The sequence below is a fragment of the Pinus tabuliformis genome, chromosome J, assembly GCF_031772625.1.
Source record: "Pinus tabuliformis cultivar Carrire ecotype Pingquan chromosome J, CPIR1, whole genome shotgun sequence".
Classification (NCBI taxonomy): Eukaryota; Viridiplantae; Streptophyta; class Pinopsida; order Pinales; family Pinaceae; genus Pinus; species Pinus tabuliformis.
In genome coordinates, this window is record NC_142295.1 from 916,232,737 (window position 1) to 916,254,123 (window position 21,387).

Here is a 21,387-nt window from a genome sequence, read left to right on the forward strand (position 1 = left end):
GCCAAGATGATTTATCATGTATCTGACTATTCCGTCCTGGATACCAGCAAATAAAGCAAGATTCACAGAATTGAAACCAGACCATCAGAGAATGTTCAATCGCCTCATTCCGTTAGTCCACCGAATCTCGATATGATTCAATTTTTAAGTTAAATATTTGCTGTGTAAGATGAAAGAACTTTAGAGTCATATACACACATACAGCTGAGATTTGCACCTTGAATCTTTTGATCCTTCTCGAATCTCAACACAGATTTTGTAACAAAGATTATCTTTATCAGCCCTTGTTTCCATTTTAACTTGCAGATGTCAATGCCCTTAAGTAGACTACCCAGACTATGAATTTTAGACTTCTAATGTGAAGTTCAAGGTTTCTTCTGTTCATTGTTACACTTGGGTCACAAAGGAGACCTCAATTCATCCAGCATAAGCATTAGTCCTTGCCTCATACAATAACTGACCTTTGAAGATTTTACAGACTTCTGAATTAGGGCTTGATCAAAAGGAAATCATCGTACCTTAGTCACTACTCAAAAGAGTTTCCAGATTTGTCTCAGGTCACATGATTTGATTCAGTGATTTGGTATTTGTATTAAGCCTTGGAGCAGACCTCAAAGGACTAGCATTAGACACAGTAAACACTATTGTAGGTCAGAGCATAGAATTTTTCGTTTCAAGCAATGCCATGAAATTCAGAGTCCAGACATAGTGTTGATAGCATATTTTTAAATTTCTAGCATATTTTAAATTTTTGGATAATTTTTAAATTTGATTTTTTGTTGTCTTTCACAGGAGCCACAAATTAAATAGAAGCCAGACTCCAAATCTTAACAGAAGCCACAAATTAAACACAAGTTCAAAGCAACAACAATGTCGAGAGAGCGGGACTTTGCTTGGGCTTATTGTGACAAGATTCCCGGAAAATCCTTGCTCCTTTGTAAATTTTGCAAAAAGGAATGCAGTGGAGGCATTTATAGATTCAAGTTCCACCTTGCAAAAATCCCTGGCCATGATATAGGTATTTGTGGCACCATTGACGAGAATGTCCAATACCAAGCAGCGTTGGCCCTTGATATGTTAGAGCAGCATAATGCCAAGAAAGCAAAGCAAAATGCTGAAATAGGAAATGTTGGAGTTGATACTTTTTCTGCCACTAGCCCCATGTCACCTCAATCTGTTGAATCCTCAATGCCGTTCCCAAGTTTTCCACACATGCCTCCAAGGCCAAGTCAAACTCAAAGCCATGCCAGTCCTTCAACTCCTTCCTTCAACACTGGAGGTGGAAACATAAACACCTTTTTTGCTCCCCGCACAAAACCTGGTTCCCAACCTACCTTGGATGGCACTGGTTGGAAAAAAAATATCCATAGTCAGGCAAGGAAGGCCATTGCTAACTTTTGGTACTATTCTGACATACCTTTCCACTGTGCCAGAAGTCCTTATTGGCAAGCTATGATTGATGCAATTGCTACTGCAGGTCCAGGGTTCAAAGCCCCTACATCAGAGAGCCTTAGGACAGATATGTTGTTAGAGAGTGTTGAAGATGTCATGCTTGTGCTAGCTGAGTTTCGTTCATCATGGGTAGAAACAGGGTGCACCATCATGAGTGATGGATGGACAGATCAGAGGAATAGAACTTTAATAAATTTCCTTGTATCTTGTCCCGCAGGCACAATGTTTCTCAAGTCAGTGGATGCTTCAGATAAGGTTAAGACTGCCCAACTTATCTGTGAAATGATGGAGGAAGTCGTTCAAGAAGTGGGAGAAGAAAATGTTGTACAAATTGTCACCGATAATGCAGCGAATTATATGGCTGCTGGTAGACTTTTTGAGATGAGGCACCCCACTATTTTTTGGACCTCTTGTGCTGCCCATTGCATAGATTTAATGCTTGAGGACATTGGTAAGCTTCATTGGATACATGAGGTTGTGGAGAAGGCAAAATCCATAACCAAATACCTATACAACCACACTATTGTCCTAAACACTATGAGAATATACACTGAAGGTAAAGAAATTGTTCGACCTGCAGTGACTAGATTTGCAACAAATTTCATATCTTTGCAATCTGTGGTTGAGCAAAAGATAAATCTGAAGAGGATGTTCTTGGGACCTGAGTGGATGGGATCTAAACATTCCAAGACCCCTGAAGGCATCGAAATTGCTGCACTTGTGTTTAATGATGGCTTCTGGAAAGATGCTGAAGAGATTATTGCTGTGACGGAGTCCCTTGTTAGAGTTCTCAGGTACTTTTAGTCTTTTAACTTTTTCATTTTTTAAATTTCATTTCAAGCTTCTTTTTATTTACAATGTTTCATATTTCTTTAAATTTGAATGCTTGAACTTTCAGGATGGTTGATGGTGACAAACCCGCTATGGGTTACATTTATGAGGCGATGGATCTCGCAAAGGAGGCCATCAAAAGAAGATATGGGGATGATGAGACAAAGTATATGCCTCTTTGGGACATTATAGATGCACGTTGGGATAGGCAATTGCATTCCCCCTTACATGCTGCTGGGTACTTCTTAAACCCACAATATTTTTATGATAAGAGCAAATTTAATGAGGATGGGGAGGTTGGCAGAGGACTTATGACATGCTTGGAAAGGTGCTTCCCTGATCTAGAACAACAAAGTCGTGTCTTTTCCCAACTACAAGATTATAGGGCACCATCTAAATTGTTTGCCTATACCAGTGCTATAAGACAAAGGTCAAAGATGTTGCCAGGTACCCAGCTTGAAGACTTCATCAATTCATTAAATTTGTTTAAACTTTATTTTGTATGTTAAATGTTTTATTAAATTTTCTTTTCTTTTTAAGTTTTTACTATTTACTAATTTGGTACTTCTAGTCTTCTACTCACAAACCCTTACCACTTGCTAGGTCTTTGGTGGCAAAACTTTGGTAGTGATACACCAGATTTGAAGAGATTTGCCATTCGAATCTTAAACCAAGCATGCAGTGCTTCAGGTTGTGAACGCAACTGGAGCATGTTTGAGAAAATACATTCTAAGAAGCGCAACCGATTGACACAAAAGCGCTTGAATGACCTTGTATTTGTCCATTACAATCTACGACTTCGCAACAAACAAATACAAGGTGAGATTCGAGAGCTTGAATTTGAAGGTTTCATAATCTAGTTCGTACTTTAAAAGTTTAAAGTTCAAACTTCAAAGTGAAATTTTAATTCACATTTCAATGTCTCATGATAATGAGAGGTATTGATCATTCACCAATCGACCTTGAAGAGTTAGATTTGCAAGCTACAAATGCGGCAGAATGGGTTCAATTAGATGAGCCTCCTCTTTTCAGCCTTCATGACTTGGAGAACTTTGAGAGTCAAGCAAGCAAAGGAGCGGGAGGAATCGCTTCTAGTTCTCACTCTTAAGAGTCTTAGACTCTTAGTTGCTGATTTTTTTTTGATTAGTATGCAGTTTTTAACTTTTTTGTAAACTTTTAGAAGCATATGCTTCTAAGGACTCAAGACTCAGTGCTTTGGATCATGTGTGGACTCATAACATATATGAGATACTTATTTATTCATGATATTTTGGACATCTATTGATATTATGCATTGTTTGGACATACCTTTACCCAATATTAATGAAAAATGGTTTTTTTAATTCAATATATGTATATATTTTTATTTAATGAATTTGCCGATTTTTTCCCGATTTTTTCCCGATCCGATTAAAACTTTCGCTCTTTTGCCTCGCCGATTTATTGCCGATTCCGTGTCTGGTAACATTGATTTTTCAAACTTCCTTGGGCTGCTTGTTGATTTGGGGTAGCATTGGATGTGCTCTAGCCACGTAATTTGGTGGAGAGGTTGGGGCACATGAGATCTCCAATACCTAGAAAGGGTTTGGGCAGATTCTAAATAGTTCAGGAGATATTAAAATAATTAATATTTTTAATGGAGTCCCTAAGTCTAAACTTAGGGAAAATAAAATATTAATGTGGATTAATATGAAACTGTGTTAGAATGGTCCAAAAGACATGGATCAAGCCAGATCTAATCTTAGCTGTTGATTAGGGACTTAATTTCGACCGTTGATACGTCAACAGGAAAAGTATAAGAGGAGGCTTGAGGGTCACTTGGAGAACACACCAGAGTGATCAGTCATTCTATTCTCTAGAGCGGGGTTTGCTAAGAGAGATAGAATTAGTGATTGGGAGATGCAGCTGAGGGGCATTTGAGTACAGAGAGACAGAGAGGCAGAGATAGTGCGGGGAGAGCAGTGCAGTAGTTGAGGAGAGTGACGCAAAGCCAGTCAGGGCTCACGCAGGGCCACGCAGAGGCAGCCATGAGCTGCACAGAGCCTTAGAGTGGCCAGCGTTGTTGATGCAGAGGGCCAGAGGGCTGACGTAGGGCCTCCTAAGGCTGACATAGACCCATCCGGGGTGACGCAGGGCCAAAGCTGGGCAGAGAGGGGCTGACGCAGTCCAGAGAGAGACTGATGCTGGGGTTTCTGGGGCAGATTGGTGCTGAGTAGTTGTCAGAAGGATTATTTGGGGTTTCATCTAGGAGATTTGTCAGAAACTGAGAGGTATTACTACCGAGGAAATTCTTTGTTGGGTAGGCCAGTTTTGGCACCCAGATTGTACTTTGATATTGCTTAATAAGAAAACCCTCAGATAGCTGCACTAGTTTTCCCACATGGGGTTTTTCCAGGGACATTAGTCCAAAAATAATGGTGTCATATGGTGTGATTGTTTTTGTTTCCTTTAGTTGCTGATTTGTAATATGTTGAGCATGCACTAGTGTTTATTTTCAGTATTTACATTGTAAATAACTTGTTAAGTAAAATAACAAGTAGGTAGGAATAAATCAGATAAAGTGCATGGAGGGTTTCTAATTAAGTAAACTTAGAAACTTCAACATGGTATCAGAGCGTGATTGTAGATCATAGGAGAACTAAGGACATCAGCTGAGCAGAGCAATAACAGCGGAAAACAACTGCCCCGAGGTGACAAAAGCTTTTTCTAGTAGAGCAACAACAGAGGAAGGGTGACACAGTGCCTGCATCATCAAGGGTGAGCCGAGAAGAGGCAGCGCAGAAGCTGAGAAAGGCAAAGAGAACCTCATGCAGAGCCATGCAGTAGCTGGGAGGGCTGACGCAGTTGGCTGAGGAGGCCAGGTTGCTGGTGCTGGGATTACGCAGAGCCTAGGAGCCCTCACCTTCAGGTTGCTGGGGTTTAGAAGGCTGTGGGTATATTGCAGAGTGGAGCTGATGAGGTACTGTAGTCAGAATAACATCTAACAGAGCAAGGCCAAGAGGAGCTGTTACCGAGGGTTTCTTGTAGAGGATCCTGGATCAGTGGTGCGGTTGCACAAGACGATCAGAGTAGGGGCATTTTGATAGCGGCAGAAGGATTTCCAAGATGGAAATCAGGACTCAGAGGGAGTCCAGAAGAGAACTTCCAGATGGGAAGTAGAGACTCAGAGGAGTCGAACAGAGAACTTCCAGGAGGGAAGTAGAGGAGCATCATGGCACTACATGGAGTAAGAGACCAAGATAGATTGGACGGAGCATCGAACTTCGCAGTCTGGAAGGCCAAAATCTTATCCGTACTTGACGGAAATCGTGTCAAGAACTTTGCGTTGAAGGTAATAGTTATCTCAGTCGACCCCAATGATAATGACAAGTACGAGGAGGCAATGCCGAGGGCCAAGAGCATCATCCTTGATGGGGTCAAGCATCACGTAGTACCACACATAGCCAAGAAGGAAACGACATTTGAGATGTGGGAGGCTCTCAAGATGTTGTACCAGCATACTTTTGTGCAAAGAAGAATGCTGCTTGAGAATCAGTTGAGGTCGTATTAGATGAAGAAGGGAGAACCAATTGACACCTTCCTCGAAGGACTGAATGAGATTCGAGATTAGTTGACTGCTATAGAAGCGACATTGTATCAAGAGCTGATGGTGAGGACAACCTTGAATGCTGTCTCAGAAGACTGGGAGGTATTTGTCCAGAGCATACTGGGCATAGGGACTCTCCCACCTTGGGAAGAGATGTGGGCAACTCTTCACTCGGAAGAGATCAGACGACAGTCGAAGATGGGTAGCAGCAGCAAGGGGATCAAAATCAAGCAGGAAGAGGAAGATGTTGCCCTAGCATCTGAGGGAAAGCAGGAAAAACGGAAGAAGAAAGATCTCTCCAAGTTCAAGTGCTTCCACTGTGGGGAGCTGGGTCATTATTTGACCCAATGTCCAAGTAAGAGGAGTAAGGGAGAGTCTTTCGAGACTAAGGCAACGCCAGCATGGGCAGAGAAGGAAGTTTTGACAGACGATGACTGTGCCATGAGTGCACATGCGCCACTTGAGAAGAAGTGGGGAGAGATTGAACTATAGTTAGGCGGATTACAGGCGATGAGGGGCAGGTTCCTCGAGGTATCCAACCTCTTGGACTAGACCTTGCTACGGGAGCTGCGAAGAGGAGTAGGAGGACTGGCTAATGTGGGTAGAGACGGATGCGGATGAAGCGGTAGAGAGAGCTACAGTGCAGGACTCTCGAGATAGCGTGAGGCTAGTAAGCTGCAGCAGTGCGAGAGGCATAGAAGTGTTGCACTAGTGCAAGATGGCATAGAGAGGTGTGCAACGATGCGAGATGCAGGTCAGAGAGGGAGCACTTGTTAGCAGTAGAGGGAGCTTCAGCATCAGTGGGTGTCTCTAGCCCAACAAAGAGGCCAGATTGGGAGATCAGTTACTTCTCAGTAATTGATTTGCAGTGGTGGGCAACACGATGCAGCATGATGAGAGGAGGTGCAGTGCTGGGAGAAAGGACCAGCAACAACACATGCAGAGGGAGCTTTCGTACAGATGTAGCAGTGGCAGTGGCAGAACCATGGATAGCAGTATGGGATGCAGCAGTGCAGAGGATGTTGGGCAGGAAGGCCTAACATTAGCACAGGTACCGATGCCGGATGATCAGAGTAATACTTAGTGAGGAGTATTGCTAGAGCACAGTCCTCGCTAGGAGGGAGTGTTGATTTGGGGTAGCATCAGATGTGCTCTAGCCATGAAATTTGGTGGAGAGGTTGGGGCACATCAAATCTCCAATACCTAGAAAGGGTTTGGGCAGATTCTAAATAGTTCAGGAGATATTAAAATAATTAATATTTTTAATGGAGTCCCTAAGTCTAAACTTAGGGAAAATAAAATATTAATGTGGATTAATATGAAACAGTGTTAGAATGGTCCAAAAGACATGAATCAAGCCAAATTTAATCTTAGCCGTTGATTAGGGACTTAATCTCGGCCGTTGATATGTCAACAGGAAAAGTTTAAGAGGAGGCTTGAGGGTCACTTGGAGAACACACCAGAGTGATCAGTCATTCTATTCTCTAGAGCGAGGTTTGCTAAGAGAGATAGAAGTAGTGATTGGGAGATGCAGCTGAGGGGCATTAGAGTACAGAGAGACAGAGAGGCAGAGATAGTGCCGGGAGAGCAGTGCAGTAGCCAGGGAGAGTGACGCAGAGCCAGCCAGGGCTCACGCAGGGCCACGCAGAGGCAGCCGGGAGCTGCGCAGAGCCTCAGAGAGGCCAGCGTTGCTGACGCAAAGGGCCTCCTAAGGCTGACGCAGACCCATCCGGGGTGACGCAGGGCTAGCGCTGGGTAGAGAGGGGTTGACACAGTCTAGAGAGAGGCTGACGCTGGGGTTTCTGGGGCAGATTGGTGTTGAGTAGCTGCCGAAAGGATTATTCGGGGTTTCAACAAGGAGATTTGTCAGAAACTGAGAGGTATTACTGCCAAGGAAATTCTCTGTTGGGTAGGCCAGTTTCGGCACCCAGATTGTACTCTGATATTGCTTAATAAGAAAACCCTCAGATAGCTGCACCGGTTTTCCCACATTGGGTTTTTCCGGGGACATTAGTCCAAAAATAATGGTGTCATATGGTGTGATTGTTTCTGTTTCCTTTAGTTGTTGATCTGTAATATGTTGAGCATGCACTAGTGTTTATTTTCCGTATTTACATTGTAAATAACTTATTAAGTAAAATAACAAGTAGGTAGGAATAAATCAAATAAAGTGCATGGAGGGTTTCTAACTAAGTAAACTTAGAAACTTCAACATGGTATCAGAGCGTGATTGCAAATCACAGGAGAACTAAGGACATCAGCTGAGCGGAGCAATAGTAGCGGAAAACAGCTGTCCCGAGGTGACGAAAGTTGTTTCTAGCAGAGCAACAACAGATGAATGGTGACGCAGTGCTTGCGTCATCAAGGGTGAGCTGGGAAGAGTTAGCGTAGAGGCTAAGAAGGGTAAAGAGAGCCTCACGCAGAGCCACGCAGTAGCTGGGAGGGCTGACGCAGTTGGTTGAGGAGGCCGGGTTACTAGTGCCGGGATTGTGTAGAGCCTAGGAGCTCTCACCTTCAAGTTGCTGGGGTTTAGAAGGCTGTGGGTATATTGCAGAGTGGAGCTGGTGAGGTACTGTAGTCAGAATAACACCTGACAGAGCAAGGCCAAGAGGCGCTGCTACCGAGGGTTTCTAGCCGAGGAACCTGGATCAGTGGTGCGGTTGCACAAGACGATTAGAGTAGGGGACATCTCGATAGCGGCAGAAGTATTTACAGGAGGGAAATTAGGACCCAGAGGGAGTCCAAAAGAGAACTTCCAGACGGGAAGTAGAGACTTAGAGGAGTCGAACAGAGAACTTCCAGGAGGGAAGTAGAGGAGCATCATGGCATTACACGGAGTAAGAGACCAGGATAGATTGGACGGAGCATCGAACTTCGAAGTCTGGAAGGTCAGAATCTTATCCGTACTTGATAGAAATCATGTCAAGAAGTTCGCCTTGAAGGTAATAGCTATCCCAGTCGACCCCAATGATAACGACAAGTACGAGGAGGCAATGCCGAGGGCTAAGAGCATCATCCTTGACGGGGTCAAGGATCATATAGTACCACACATAACCAAGAAGGAAACGACATTTGAGATGTGGGAGGCTCTCAAGAAGTTGTACAAGCATACTTTTGTGCAGAGAAAAATGCTGCTTGAGAATCAGTTGAGGTCGTATCAGATGAAGAAGGGAGAACCGATTGACACCGTTCTCGGAGGACTGAATGAGATTTGAGATCAGTTGACTGTTATAGAAGCGACACCGGATCAAGAGCTGATGGTGAGGACAACCCTGAATGCTGTCTCAGAAGACTGGGAGGTATTTGTCCAGAGTATACTGGGTAGAGGGACTCTCCCACCTTGGGACGAGATGTGGGTAGCTCTTCGCCAGGAAGAGATCAGACGACAGCCGAAGATGGGTAGCAGCAGCAAGGGGATCAAAGTCAAGCAGGAGGAGGAAGATGTTGCCCTAGCATCTGAGGGAAGGTAGGAAAAGCGAAAGAAGAAAGATCTCTCCAAGATCAAGTGCTTCCACTGTGGGGAGCTGGGTCATTATGCGACCCAGTGTCCAAGGAAGAGGAGTTAGGGAGAGTCTTCTGAGACTAAGGCAGCACCAACACGGGCGGAGAAGGAAGTTTTGACAGACGATGATTGTCCCATGAGTGCACATGTGCCACTTGAGAAGAAGTGGGGAGACATCGAGTTGTAGTCAAGCAGACTACAGGCGATGAGGGGCAGGATCCTCGAGGTAGCTAGCCTCTTGGATTAGACCTTGCTACGGGAGCCCCGAAGAGGAGTAGGAGGACTGGCTAATGTGGGTAGAGACGGATGCAGATGAAGCGGTAGAGAGAGCGACAGTGCAGGACTCTCAAGGTAGCACGAGGCTAGCAGGTTGTAGCAGTGCGAGAGGCACAGGAGTGTTGCACTAGTGTAGGATGGCACAGAGAGGTGTGCAACGGTGCGAGATGCAGGGAGTTGTTGCAGCAGTGCAGAGGTTAGAGAGGGAGCACTTATTAGCGGTAAAGGGAGCTTCAGCATCAGTGGATGCCTCTAGCCCAACAAAGAGGTCAGATTGGGAGATCAATTACTTACTTTTCAGTAACTGAGTTGCAGTGCAGCAGTGGGCAGCACGATGTCGCATGATGAGAGGAGGTGCAGTGCGGATAAAGTGCTGGGAGAAAGGACCAGCAACAACATGGATGCAGAGGGAGCTGTCGTACAGATGTAGCAGTGGCAGTGGCAGAACCATGGGTAGCAGTACGGGATGCAGCAGTGCAGAGGATGTTGGGCAGGAAAGCCTAGCATCAACACAGGTACTGATGCCGGATGATCAGAGTAATACTTAGTGAGGAGTATTGCTAGAGCACAGTCCTCGCTAAGAGGGAGTGTTGATTTGGGGTAGCATCGAATGTTCTCTAGCCACGAAATTTGGTGTAGAGGTTGGGACATATCAGATCTCCAATACCTAGAAAGGGTTTGGGCAGATTCTAAACAGTTCAGGAGATATTAAAATAATTAATATTTTTAATGGAGTAAGTCTAAACTTAGGGAAAATAAAATATTAATGTGGATTAATATGAAACTGTGTTAGAATGGTCCAAAAGACATGGATCAAGCCAGATCTAATCATAGCCGTTGATTAGGGACTTAATGTTGGCCGTTGATATGTCAACAGGAAAAGTTTAAGAGGAGGCTTGAGGGTCACTTGGAGAACACACTAGAGTGATCAGTCACTTTATTCTCTAGAGCAAGGTTTGCTAAGGGAGATAGAATTAGTGATCGAGAGATGCAGCTGAGGGGAATTTGAGTACAGAGAGACAGAGAGGCAGAGATAGTGGTGGGAGAGCAACGTAGTAGCCGGTGAGAGTGACGCAAAGCCAGCCAAGGCTCACACAGGGCCATGCAGAGGTAGCCGTGAGCTACACAGATCCTCAGAGAGGCCAGCGTTGCTTACGCAGAGGGCCAAAGGGTTGACGTAGGGCCTCCTAAGGCTGACGCAGACCCATTCGGGGTGATGCAGGGACAACGCTGGGCAAAGAAGGGCTGACGCAGTCCAGAGAGAGGCTGACGCTGGGGTTTCTGAGGCAGATTGGTGCTAAGTAGCTGCCGGAAGGATTATCTGTGGTTTCAGCCAGGAGACTTGTTAGAAACTAAGAGGTATTACAACCAAGGAAATTCTCTGTTGGGTAGGCCAATTTCGGCACCCAAATTGTACTCTGATATTGTTTAATAAGAAAACCCTCAGATAGTCGCATCGATTTTCCCACATTGGGTTTTTGCGGGGACATTAGTCCAAAAATAATCATGTCATATGGTGTGATTGTTTCTATTTCCTTTAGTTGCTGATCTGTAATATGTTGAGCATGCACTGGTGTTTATTTTCAGTATTTACATTGTAAATAACTTGTTAAGTAAAATAACAAGTAGGTAGGAATAAATCAGATAAAGTGCATGGAGGGTTTCTAACTAAGTAAACTTAGAAACTTCAACACTGATTCCTTTAAAGGTGACATCAGTTCGACTTCTTAATAACTTTAAGGACTTGGCTTCTTCAATCATTGTAACAATTGTTCTTTAAAAGTTTTGCACTGGGATTTTAATGAGGCTTCTTAGTCACAGAGACAAACTCTGAGACATCTTTGGCAGACTGAGGTCTTTCGACCTATAGACTAACACCTTAGTCCTCTTTAGATATATTTGATATTTACAACAGTAAAAGTGGATCATAGCCTTTTGTTCTGACCATATGAATCTCGACTTAAAAGGAAAAGGTATTATAAGGAGATTTCGGCCTTGTTTCTTCCATATGAGGATTTCGACTCATTGTAATGGATCCTGAGGGCTTTTCGGCCTTCTGTCACAAAGTCTGAGGCTTCCTCAGCCTATTGGAACATAGCGTGGTTTAGGTCAAGGGAAGGGGAAGAATCTCCCCATTGGCGATGCCCCTCCTCTCGCAATACAAGGATGCACAATATATGGGTGAGTTGTTGATTAAAGTTATTGAAGATGTAGGTGTTGATTCTTGTGTGCAAATCATTACAGATAATGCACCTGTTTGCAAGGTTGCTGGCATGATTGTGGAAGCTAAATATCCAGAAGTGTTTTGGAGACCTTGCATTGTCCATTCATTGAACTTAGCATTGAAATCTATTGCTTCTAATTTGCTTTGGATTGGTAACGTTATTGAGGATGCACAACATATCCGTAACTTTGTACAAAACCATATAAATGCCCTCACTATCTACAAGGAGTACAACAATCTATCATTGTTGAAGATTGCGGATACATGGTTTGCCTCTTCATTCATCATGTTGAAGAGGTTGAGGGAGGTAAATGTCGCTCTTGGGGCCATGGTTATTTCAGAGTTTTGGTCTCTTTGGAGAAAGACAGATCAAATAGCCTCTAAAAGAGTGAAGGACATAGTGTTAGATGATGCTTGGTGGGAGAGAGTAGATCTAGTTATTCAGATCATGGACCCTATCATTTCCTTGCTTCGATTTGTAAATATAGACCAACCCATCCAAGGAGAGGTTTATGAGGGATGGGATTCCATGATTGACTCTTTGAGGAGCATTATTTTACAGAGCGAGTGCCCCGAGTGTGAGACATCATCTGAGGCCTTCTTCACCACTATACAGGATATTCTTGTCAGCAGATGGGGCAAGAATTGCACACCTTTACATTGTTTGGCTCACTCATTGAACCTAAAATACTACAACCATGAGTGGCTGAATGGTGGACCTTCCCGAAGATTCCCTCCTCACATGGATGGTGAAATCTCACAGGGGAGGAAAGATGCATTTAGACGACTTTTTCAGGATCGAGCATCCCTTTATGAGGTGGAGGATGCCTTTGCAGAGTTTGCCACTGGCACTGGTCGATTTGCAGGATATGATCTGATTAGAGACAGGGGGACTAAGAAGCCCTATTCTTGGTGGGCAAATCATGGGGCAACAAGCCCTCCTCTAGAACAGTTAGCCACGAGGCTCCTCTCTCAGGGGACTTCATCCTCTTGTTGCGAGAGGAATTGGAGCACATATGGGAATTTGTATAGTGTCAAGAAGAGTAGGCTTGAGCAATCCAGGGCAGAGACAATGGTGTATGTGCACACCAACCTTCGTCTTATTTACAGGCAAAGGGAAGAGCGGTTGAAGGGAAAGACAAAGATGTGGGGTGTCTTTCCTGATGATATGGGTCTGGACATAAGTGTTGAGTTGGCATTGGCCAATATGGATCTCAATGATCCATTGCTAGACCCTGTAAGATTCAATGATGGTGATACTGTAGAGGGTTCATCCTCCACACCAGCAGATGCAAAGATGACTTTCGATACGAAGGAGGAGGATGTAGCAGAGGAGAGTAGTGGTACTAGTGACCATGATGATTAGGAGAGTGATGCTGATTTTGATGATGACTATGAGGATTGATGACTCATGAGTCATGCGCTACCTACTGTCTTGAGGCTTGTATACTTGTAGTTGTTTTGTATTTTCTATTTGATATTTCTATTTTCCATTGGCATTGCACTACTTATGTAACACATTTTGATTATGATGACTTAATGAGAAAACTACAGTTGTTAGTATCTTTATCTTACTATCTTGTCTTTCTCCTATTGGATCATTGATGAATTGAACTTACATGTAGATGAAGATCTGAATTTGTATCATGATTGAGAATTTGTGTAGGAAATATCTAATTTTGAATCTATAATAATAATAATAATAATAATAATATGTAATGTATCCGAACGTGTCTTGTTCTCGGGTCAACGTGTCCGTATCCAACACTCGAATCCCCGTATCTGTTGAATCCCGAATCCACGTGTCAGGGGACTTAGGTGCTCACCCTTTTTGGAACATTCTCAAGGTGTAGTGAAGCCCTTTAGAACACCAAAGCACCTGGGATGTGTGTTTCAAAGGCAGGAACGAGATACTGTGCTACATAGCCTGCATCATATCTGGAGTTCGACCCATGACTGATAGATTTGATTCATAATTCATTTGTTGGACATATATTGAAAGACAGTTTTTGTTCACAGTAAAGGCAACATGGCTAATAATCTTTCATATTTCATACTAGGAAGTGTGACAATCTGACTTGTCTCATGAACAGTTATTACATCTCATGTATAGCAATTGACTTACTGCTGACTAGTTTATAGTGCACAAATCTGATCTTCATAGCATGTTGTTTTCAATTTGTTATGCAATTGATTGGTCACTTTATTAATGGTTGATTCCATTTGCAGTTAACTTTCAAGCCTAGTCATCAATCCACATTGGAAATTGAGGTCTTTGACTCGTCAAAAAGACTTTCTATTACTGGCAATTGGTTTTTGCCACTGAGAATAGAAACCATGAGTGTGGAGCAATTAGACCATCTAGGTAATGTCTTCTGCTAGCATCTTTCTCTTCCTTGAGACATCGGGAATTTACCTTGAAGCAGCCAGTGATCTTGATGTCACAACTAAAGCTCCTTTCATTAAATTGTCAACAACTTGACATTCTGGTTGCTATAGGCAATGCCCAATCTACTTTATATGATCTTTATGCATACAGCGAAATGGCATCAGATATATGGAGATAATATAAAAGAGTAATGGTTGATCTTTAAGTATGTGTGGAAACATTTAGGTACAGCATTTATTCTCACTACGAACGCAGACAATCAATATTCAAAATTATATATAAAACCAAACTCTGCATCTGGCGCCATTATGTCAAAATGAAAATAAAAAAAGATCACCAGAGTTCCCAAAATTTCATCCTTGATAATTGTAAGATTTGTATTATATAGTTGCATTACACTATGGTGATGCATATATTATTTTGCTAGATTTGTGTTACATAATTGAGTTACACTATTGTGATGCATACAATCTTTTGCTAGATTCCTAATATGTGACTTCCTATTTTATTGGGGGGAGCTGGTGAGATGCATTACAATTATGCATCCATTATTATTGTCGAGGATCATCACGTTAAACATATTGAAGTTCTGGAGATCGAAGCCTTTCTTTTCTGTTGATTTCAAATGGATTGTCACCTTCAGTGTATTATTCTGATATGCTGTATGATATTGTTTACTTCATCCTGATTGATAATTTTTATTTGTTCATCTGCAGAAAGTGGAGAAGCTGAAATCCATATGTTTACAGTATTCAGCAGCAATACAATGGTTGATTCCATCAATGTCCGTTTCAGATTCAGTTGTTCCTAATGTCAATTCCTCAGACGGTGTTGTACTCAAAGAAATATCAAACAAAGGAGCAAACAAAACAAGATCAAGGCACAGGGCCCAGACCATACGGGCATGGAAATCGACAGATGATGCAACGTTTAAGGCTACCCTTGGGTAAGGAAATCACAAATTCTGATATAGATGAATCCACAATACTTCTTTCTTCAAGGAATCTGGATGATGTGGAATAAGCAATTTTAACATAGAGGTAATCTAAGATTGCATGTGCTTTCGTAGATTCTTTATGACCTTGAGACACTGAATCAAAAGCTACGTATTTTGAATATCCATCAAGGCATATGATACAGTTGCACTGATATGCATGTCAATCTTGCTAATACAGCTATACTATAATCTTGTAATTATTTACAATGTACTTTACAGAAGCGAAAAAAGTGTTTCTATGAAATGGTTGAAATACAATCCATCATTCTATTATTCAACACACATATGCTTATAGAACAGATTGAAGAGCAGAGTAAAAGATTACTCTAGTATTTGAGTCTGGAAAAATTTTGTCAGCAAACATTGAGTTTACAGTAACAAAAGAAAACAGGAAATTTAAAAAGTGAGGGGATTTCCTATTTATATAATATTTTTGTTTACCCATACACATGGACCACTTTTCTTATAGGGCAATTATATACAGAGAGTGTGAGCAACTATGCTGAACCGCTAGTTAGACGTGTTAAATAATAAATCATAAGACTTCAGATTATTTTTGTGTTGAAAAGCCTAGAATCTAATTCAGATGCCATTTTGATGTTTATATCTGACAGCAAATACGAGGAGGAATTCACTGAGGAGATGAAGAGTTTAATCATTTTCTTAAGCAGTTGTTCACAGGCTGAGCCATACTTAGCTCACTTAGCTCAAGGGCTACAAGGTCTTGGAAAGGATCTGTAAACTTTCCACTTCTGTACCTGAATTATGTTAACGTCTCATTCTTCATTTCCAAAGTGTTATTTCAGACTTCATAGAAATAGCAGTAATGCAGTTGCAATTTTTTGCCAATGCATTTTCCTTTTATTCTTATTATTTCTAGTAGCTAATGAGTTATGCGGTTCCATTATGTGATGAAAGGGCAGTTACCATAATTTTTTTATAGCTGGTAAACTCAGTTTCCCTGTGATTAACAACATGACCTTTTTTTGAAAGTATTTGTTCAACTGATGCTAAGTTGCACGAAATGGGGAAACGGGTAGGAGTTTCTGAAACAGGCATAGATCCGAAATGCGACGCCCCCAGATTTTGGAAACGGGGAAACACGATCTATATATATATATATATATATCTAGGACATTTAAGAAATGTTATGTGCAATCATAAAGCATACATGATACATTATAATTTATTACATTTAATGTTTAAAGTTTAAACATATGATTAAATTTACATCACATTTACTAATGAATGATCACATAATAAAAATAGCAATATCAGAATATCCAAAATCAACTTTTCTTATATATCCCAATCTCAAAATCAGCGTTTATTATATATATGAGGCTGCAAGTACAATAAAGACTATGAGGCTGCAAGAACTATAAAGGCAAAAGACTAATCCTCATCATCATAATCCTCATCGAAAATAGAAGCAAAAACATGCTCAACAGTGGGTGGTGGTGCTGAAGAAGATGATGGGCCAATTCCATTTCCAGGCTGGACCTCAATATTCAGGGCAGCCAGAGAGAGATCCAAATCAGGACTTTCTGGATCCACATTCCATTCTTTAGAAGGACCACTGTTGTATTCTGGACCCCTACAAGATGCAAGGCAAATTTTGGAGTGCACATAAACAAGATCCTCTGCCTTCTATGAGCCCAACCTATTGCGCTTCACAGAATGAATAAGACCATAGGTGCTTCAATTCCTTTCTGCTGATGAAGAGCTTGCCACTTGTGAAAGAACACGAATGACAAGGTTTTGCAAATGTACACCATTTGCTCCATGACAAATCCACCACCTAACTGGATTCATGGTGCTTCTCTCCTCCGAAGCTGATATATCTACATAATCATCTAATGCTGGAACAAAACTGGCAAATTCTTCCTTTACCTTCTTGTGTAGATGAGATGAAAATATTCTTATAAGGGATCTTTTCACCCCATTAGCCACCTCTCTATCCTTATGGGGGTGCCTTCCTCCTCCCATTGCTTTGAACAATAAGCTCCTCATCATAAAATTTGGGGTTCAAGGCATGTGCTAAAGTGTGCAATGGAGTGTTGAAATTGTTCCACCTATCAACAATGATTTTCTTGACTAAATCAACAAAATGATCATCAACAAACAAAAGTTGTGGAGACTTTTGTGAAATGATTTCCATAGTTTTCTCAACAATGGAATCCATGCCATCATATACCTCTTAAGAAATGTTGGTCAGTGTCAGCGTTTTGAAGAAGCTAAAATGCAAGGGTTTTGAACTTTAGCAGGAAATCTATCTTGCTCCATCAATCCTCATCTAGGCACAATCTACGCACCATATATCCCCACTTTGAATTTGCTTGTCTCCACTCAACCCAAAGTTGACTCATCACCATAGAAACTAATGCATGCTTAACCTCAACATGGCGGCGCAACATCAACAAGTTTGAGGCATATCTTGTCTCAACAACTTTTAACAACTCCAATTTAGAGTACTCTTGAAATATTCCCTGAGGTTGGGGGTGGTTGGTGATGAATTTAACAATCTCCCTTGCTTTCCCTGTGATTTCCTTTATCCATGGAACTTTGTTGTCGATCTCCTCTAAGATCAAATTTAGATTATGGACAATGCAGGGTGTCCAAAAGACGTGGTCATACCTCCCCTCAATAATTAAACCTGCAACTTTGCAAATTGGTGCATTATCCGTGATAACTTGCACCACCCTGTTAGGCTCTATTTGTTCAATAAATTTTATAATAACATTAGCAATGAACTGTGAATCTTTTACCTCTCCTGAGCACTCTTCCGCCTTTATAAACATTGCTCCTTTGGGGGAAGTGGCAATGATATTTATCAATTGTCTGCTACTTGTATCTGTCCATCCATCTGAGACTATGGTAATCCCAAAGCTAATCAAGGAAGAACGAATTGGTGATAAGATATCCTCCATAAGCTTCTTCTCATTTTTGAGAAGCTGTGTTTTGACTTTCTCATAGTTGGGCCCCTTGTACCCTTGAGGAGCTTTGTTAATTACCCTTATCATATCTTGCCAGTAAGGAGAGCGAACAACATTGAATGGGATACCACATGCATAGATGCACCTAGCCACTCTGGAATTAGTTTCTTCTCTCGCTTGCACATTCACCAATTTAGCAATTATGCTATCCTGAACTGAAGGGGATGCCCCTCTAGTATTTTTGAATGCTGGTTGTTCATGTTGTTGAGTGGCACTAGCTCTCCTCTTCCTTGCTTCAACTACAATCCTTGGCTCAATGTTAGATGGAGCTTGAGGAGTAGCTTGACTAAGTTCATCATGCCTTCTCTTAATTCCATCCACCTCATCTTGCTCTCTTGATATGCTGTCCTTGCCAATGGGTCTATTGTTTTTGTGCAATCTACAATCCCTTGTGCGACTTCATGCAAAAGATGTGCCTTCACTCTTGGGTAGGAGCCCTTGTACGAATTATTGCAAACATTACATCGTCATTCCCATGAGCCACCACCTCCACTTTTGAAGCTTCTGAACATGCCTCCAAAGAGGATAATATTCAGCCCTTGGGTTGGACCCGAGGCTTGAACTTGCAGTTGCACCTTGGTTGGAAGCCATTGATGCAAAAAATAAAATAAAAAAAACAAATTTGTAAAGAAAAAACGTTTTTCATATTTTTGGAAGCATAAACCCTCAAAAAATTGAAGAAATAGTAGGAAAAACTAAGAAAATGAATGCTTCTTACCCAAATTAATTTTCTCTATCTGAAGCTACCCCAAAATGCCATAAAAGATGAGAAATATGGCTGTAGCTGAGCCAAAATCCAAAACTGTCGTAGTAGGAAACTCTGCACTCCAAATTTGTTGCTGAAATCTCTCTCTTGCTGCTAAAATCTCTCTCTTGCTGTTGAAATCTCCTTTGCTCACTGTTGAAAATGCCCTAGCTGAAACCACTTCTCTCTTCCACTTTTCTCCTTTGCTAAAATCGTTTGTCTCCAAGAGAAACAACTTGCTCAATTGTGTGATGAGAGAATGAGGCGTGAGCCTTTTTTATAACTTGAAAGAGGCATCTAGAAGCATACAAAAGATATTTTAGTTGCCCAATAAAAAATTAGAAGCGAAAAAAAAGAAAAAGAAAACGACAATTGTTAAGTGGAAATTCTGCGATATGACCTAGAAACTCGTTTCTGGACGTACTAGCCACGTTTCCCAAGCGTGAAACATGCTAGTATAGCCGGAAACGAGTTTCCAGGCCGTGCGGTATGAGTTTTCTCGTTTCCGTTTCGTTTTCGGCCGAAAACTGATCCCTGGGCAACGTTTCCTGCAACCTAGAACTGATGGCTCGAGAAAACAACTGGATTTACAAAATATGCACCATTGTTCTAATAATGGCCTTTCTATTTAAATTATTTACACCAGTGAAAAGTATATAAAAAACATCCTAACATATTACAGATCTGTAACTGGTCTTAATATTTTTATTCATGATGGATCAAATGGGTAAAATTCTATTTGCAACAGTTTTTAGAGTTATTGGAGATGGATAGTTGGGCCATCATTCATGAAAACAACTTATTCCTAATATCAATTCTTTATCCTCTGACTTATAATCACATTCAGAGGGCCAATATTGGCGCCACCTTAACTCAAAAATGATATTTTACACCTTGGGATGGCCTTGTATTTAATACTTGGGCTCTTTTGTATATGATTTTCTAGACTTGATATCAAGGATATCTTTCAACTTTACATTTAGGATTGTAGTCGTGCATAGGATAATATTTTTCAACCTAAAATGACCTGTAGCACATTGACAAGGATTTTGTTGTGATTTACAAGGGTCGGCAAAAGAATTAACGGAACCAAATCTCACCCAAATTCCGAATTAATCTCATTGCAAGGCTACTAGAGAGGGATAGGTCTAGTGCACTAGAAACAATGCAGCACACAAGTACCAAAAACGAACGCACAGGTGCATCGAAGAAAAATTTGCCAATGATGAGAAAAATGCCAAAATGAAGTGTCTTCAAGTTTATAACCCTTAGTATCTCATATCAAGAAAATCACAAGATGCAATGTTACAAATGAGAGCTTGAGTTTTGCATATATACTCAACTCAAATGAGGCATCCCTTCGATAGGGTGTTATGGGTCCACAAAACAAGCGTATGTTGTGTTTTTTTGCATCGGATGTGTTCTAGCCACGAAACTTTGTGGAGATACTAGAATACATGTCTGCAAAACCCAGAAATCGTTTATGGAAATTCCACCTAGAGATGACTTAATTAAAATAATTAATCTTTTTTAATGGTGCCTAAGTCTAAACTTAGGAAAACTGATTAATTAAGTCATGTTGAGAATCTTCTAGAAGAAGACATGGATCGAGTTCTAGTAAATCTTAGCCATCGATTATGTTTTAATCTTGGCCGTTGATGTCTCAATGAGAGATTATAAGAAGAAATTCGATTTGAGTTGGAGAGCACACTTGAGAGATAATTATTTCGATTTTGCTAGGAAATCGAACTCCAGAGTAGCAGCAGTCAGTTGCTAGAGGTGGTTCAGTGAAGTCGAAGCAGTGAGAGAGGGGCAGGGATAGTAAGGTTGGAGGGAGATTTTCCTGTCCGGTGAGTGCATAGTAGAGAGGCAGTGAGTGCCATAGAGAGGCAACATAGAAATTTAGAGGGAGATCCATATTTTGCAAGGAGAAGTCGAAATTCAGTGCCAAAAGCCAGAGTGGGAGTTCGGAGGCCAGGAGGATCAATTTTCTAGATAACCGCTGGTTAGTTAGCGAGAGAGATGCTGGTCCGAGTTGTGGGACACAGATTTGCGTAGATTGACGCAAACGAAGCGCAGAGGCAACAAGGGGTAGCTCATCTTGAGCCAAGGTCAATATTGGATCACTGGTGGGAGTGAGATTTTTCTCATTAGATCTCATGTCAAGTATATCTCTGTATGGAAAGCTAGATTTGAGCTTCCATAGATTTGTACTCAGATTTACTACTGCATAATAATTTAACCTTCAGTTGTTGCATCAGTTTTCCCAAGTTGGGGTTTTCCGGAGACATTGGACCAAAAATAACAATGTTATTTATGTGTGTGTGATTCTATTCTTCCAACATTATTTTTCTTCCACAATATTGTATTTGTGAAGGTTGTAGTGTTT

General features: G+C 41.5%; 2 protein-coding genes across 3 annotated transcripts in view; both read left to right on the plus strand.

Moving 5' to 3' along the window:
* The window catches only part of LOC149229731 (Spc97 / Spc98 family of spindle pole body (SBP) component), a 273,676-nt gene extending 257,546 nt beyond the window's left edge, over positions 1 to 16,130 (plus strand). The window contains exons 22-23 of one of the 2 annotated variants that reach the window (XM_089378718.1): positions 14,101 to 14,236; positions 14,977 to 15,165. In XM_089378718.1, coding sequence (XP_089234844.1) covers positions 14,101 to 14,236; positions 14,977 to 15,071 — 231 coding nt within the window. In that variant the 3' untranslated portion in view covers positions 15,072 to 15,165. Of the gene's footprint in view, positions 1 to 14,100; positions 14,237 to 14,976; positions 15,207 to 15,871 lie in introns of those variants that run through there. The other variant, XM_089378717.1, reaches the window with a different exon arrangement.
* On the plus strand, positions 871 to 2,792 carry LOC149229733 (uncharacterized). The gene is made up of 3 exons (XM_089376876.1): positions 871 to 937; positions 1,019 to 2,246; positions 2,351 to 2,792. Exons 1-3 carry the CDS (start codon positions 871 to 873, stop codon positions 2,790 to 2,792), a joined length of 1,737 nt encoding a protein of 578 aa, XP_089233002.1.
* Positions 16,131 to 21,387: the final 5,257 nt, after the last annotated feature.

What these genes read in the sequence shown, in the direction of transcription:
- LOC149229733 (XM_089376876.1), top strand. Translation starts at nt 871, where the DNA reads ATGTCGAGAGAGCGGGACTTTGCTTGGGCTTATTGTGACAAGATTCCC. An exon ending in CGGAAAATCCTTGCTCCTTT is followed by an intron (nt 938 to 1,018) that starts GTAAATTTTGCA and finishes GCCATGATATAG; the next exon opens with GTATTTGTGGCACCATTGAC. An exon ending in TCCCTTGTTAGAGTTCTCAG is followed by an intron (nt 2,247 to 2,350) that starts GTACTTTTAGTC and finishes TTGAACTTTCAG; the next exon opens with GATGGTTGATGGTGACAAAC.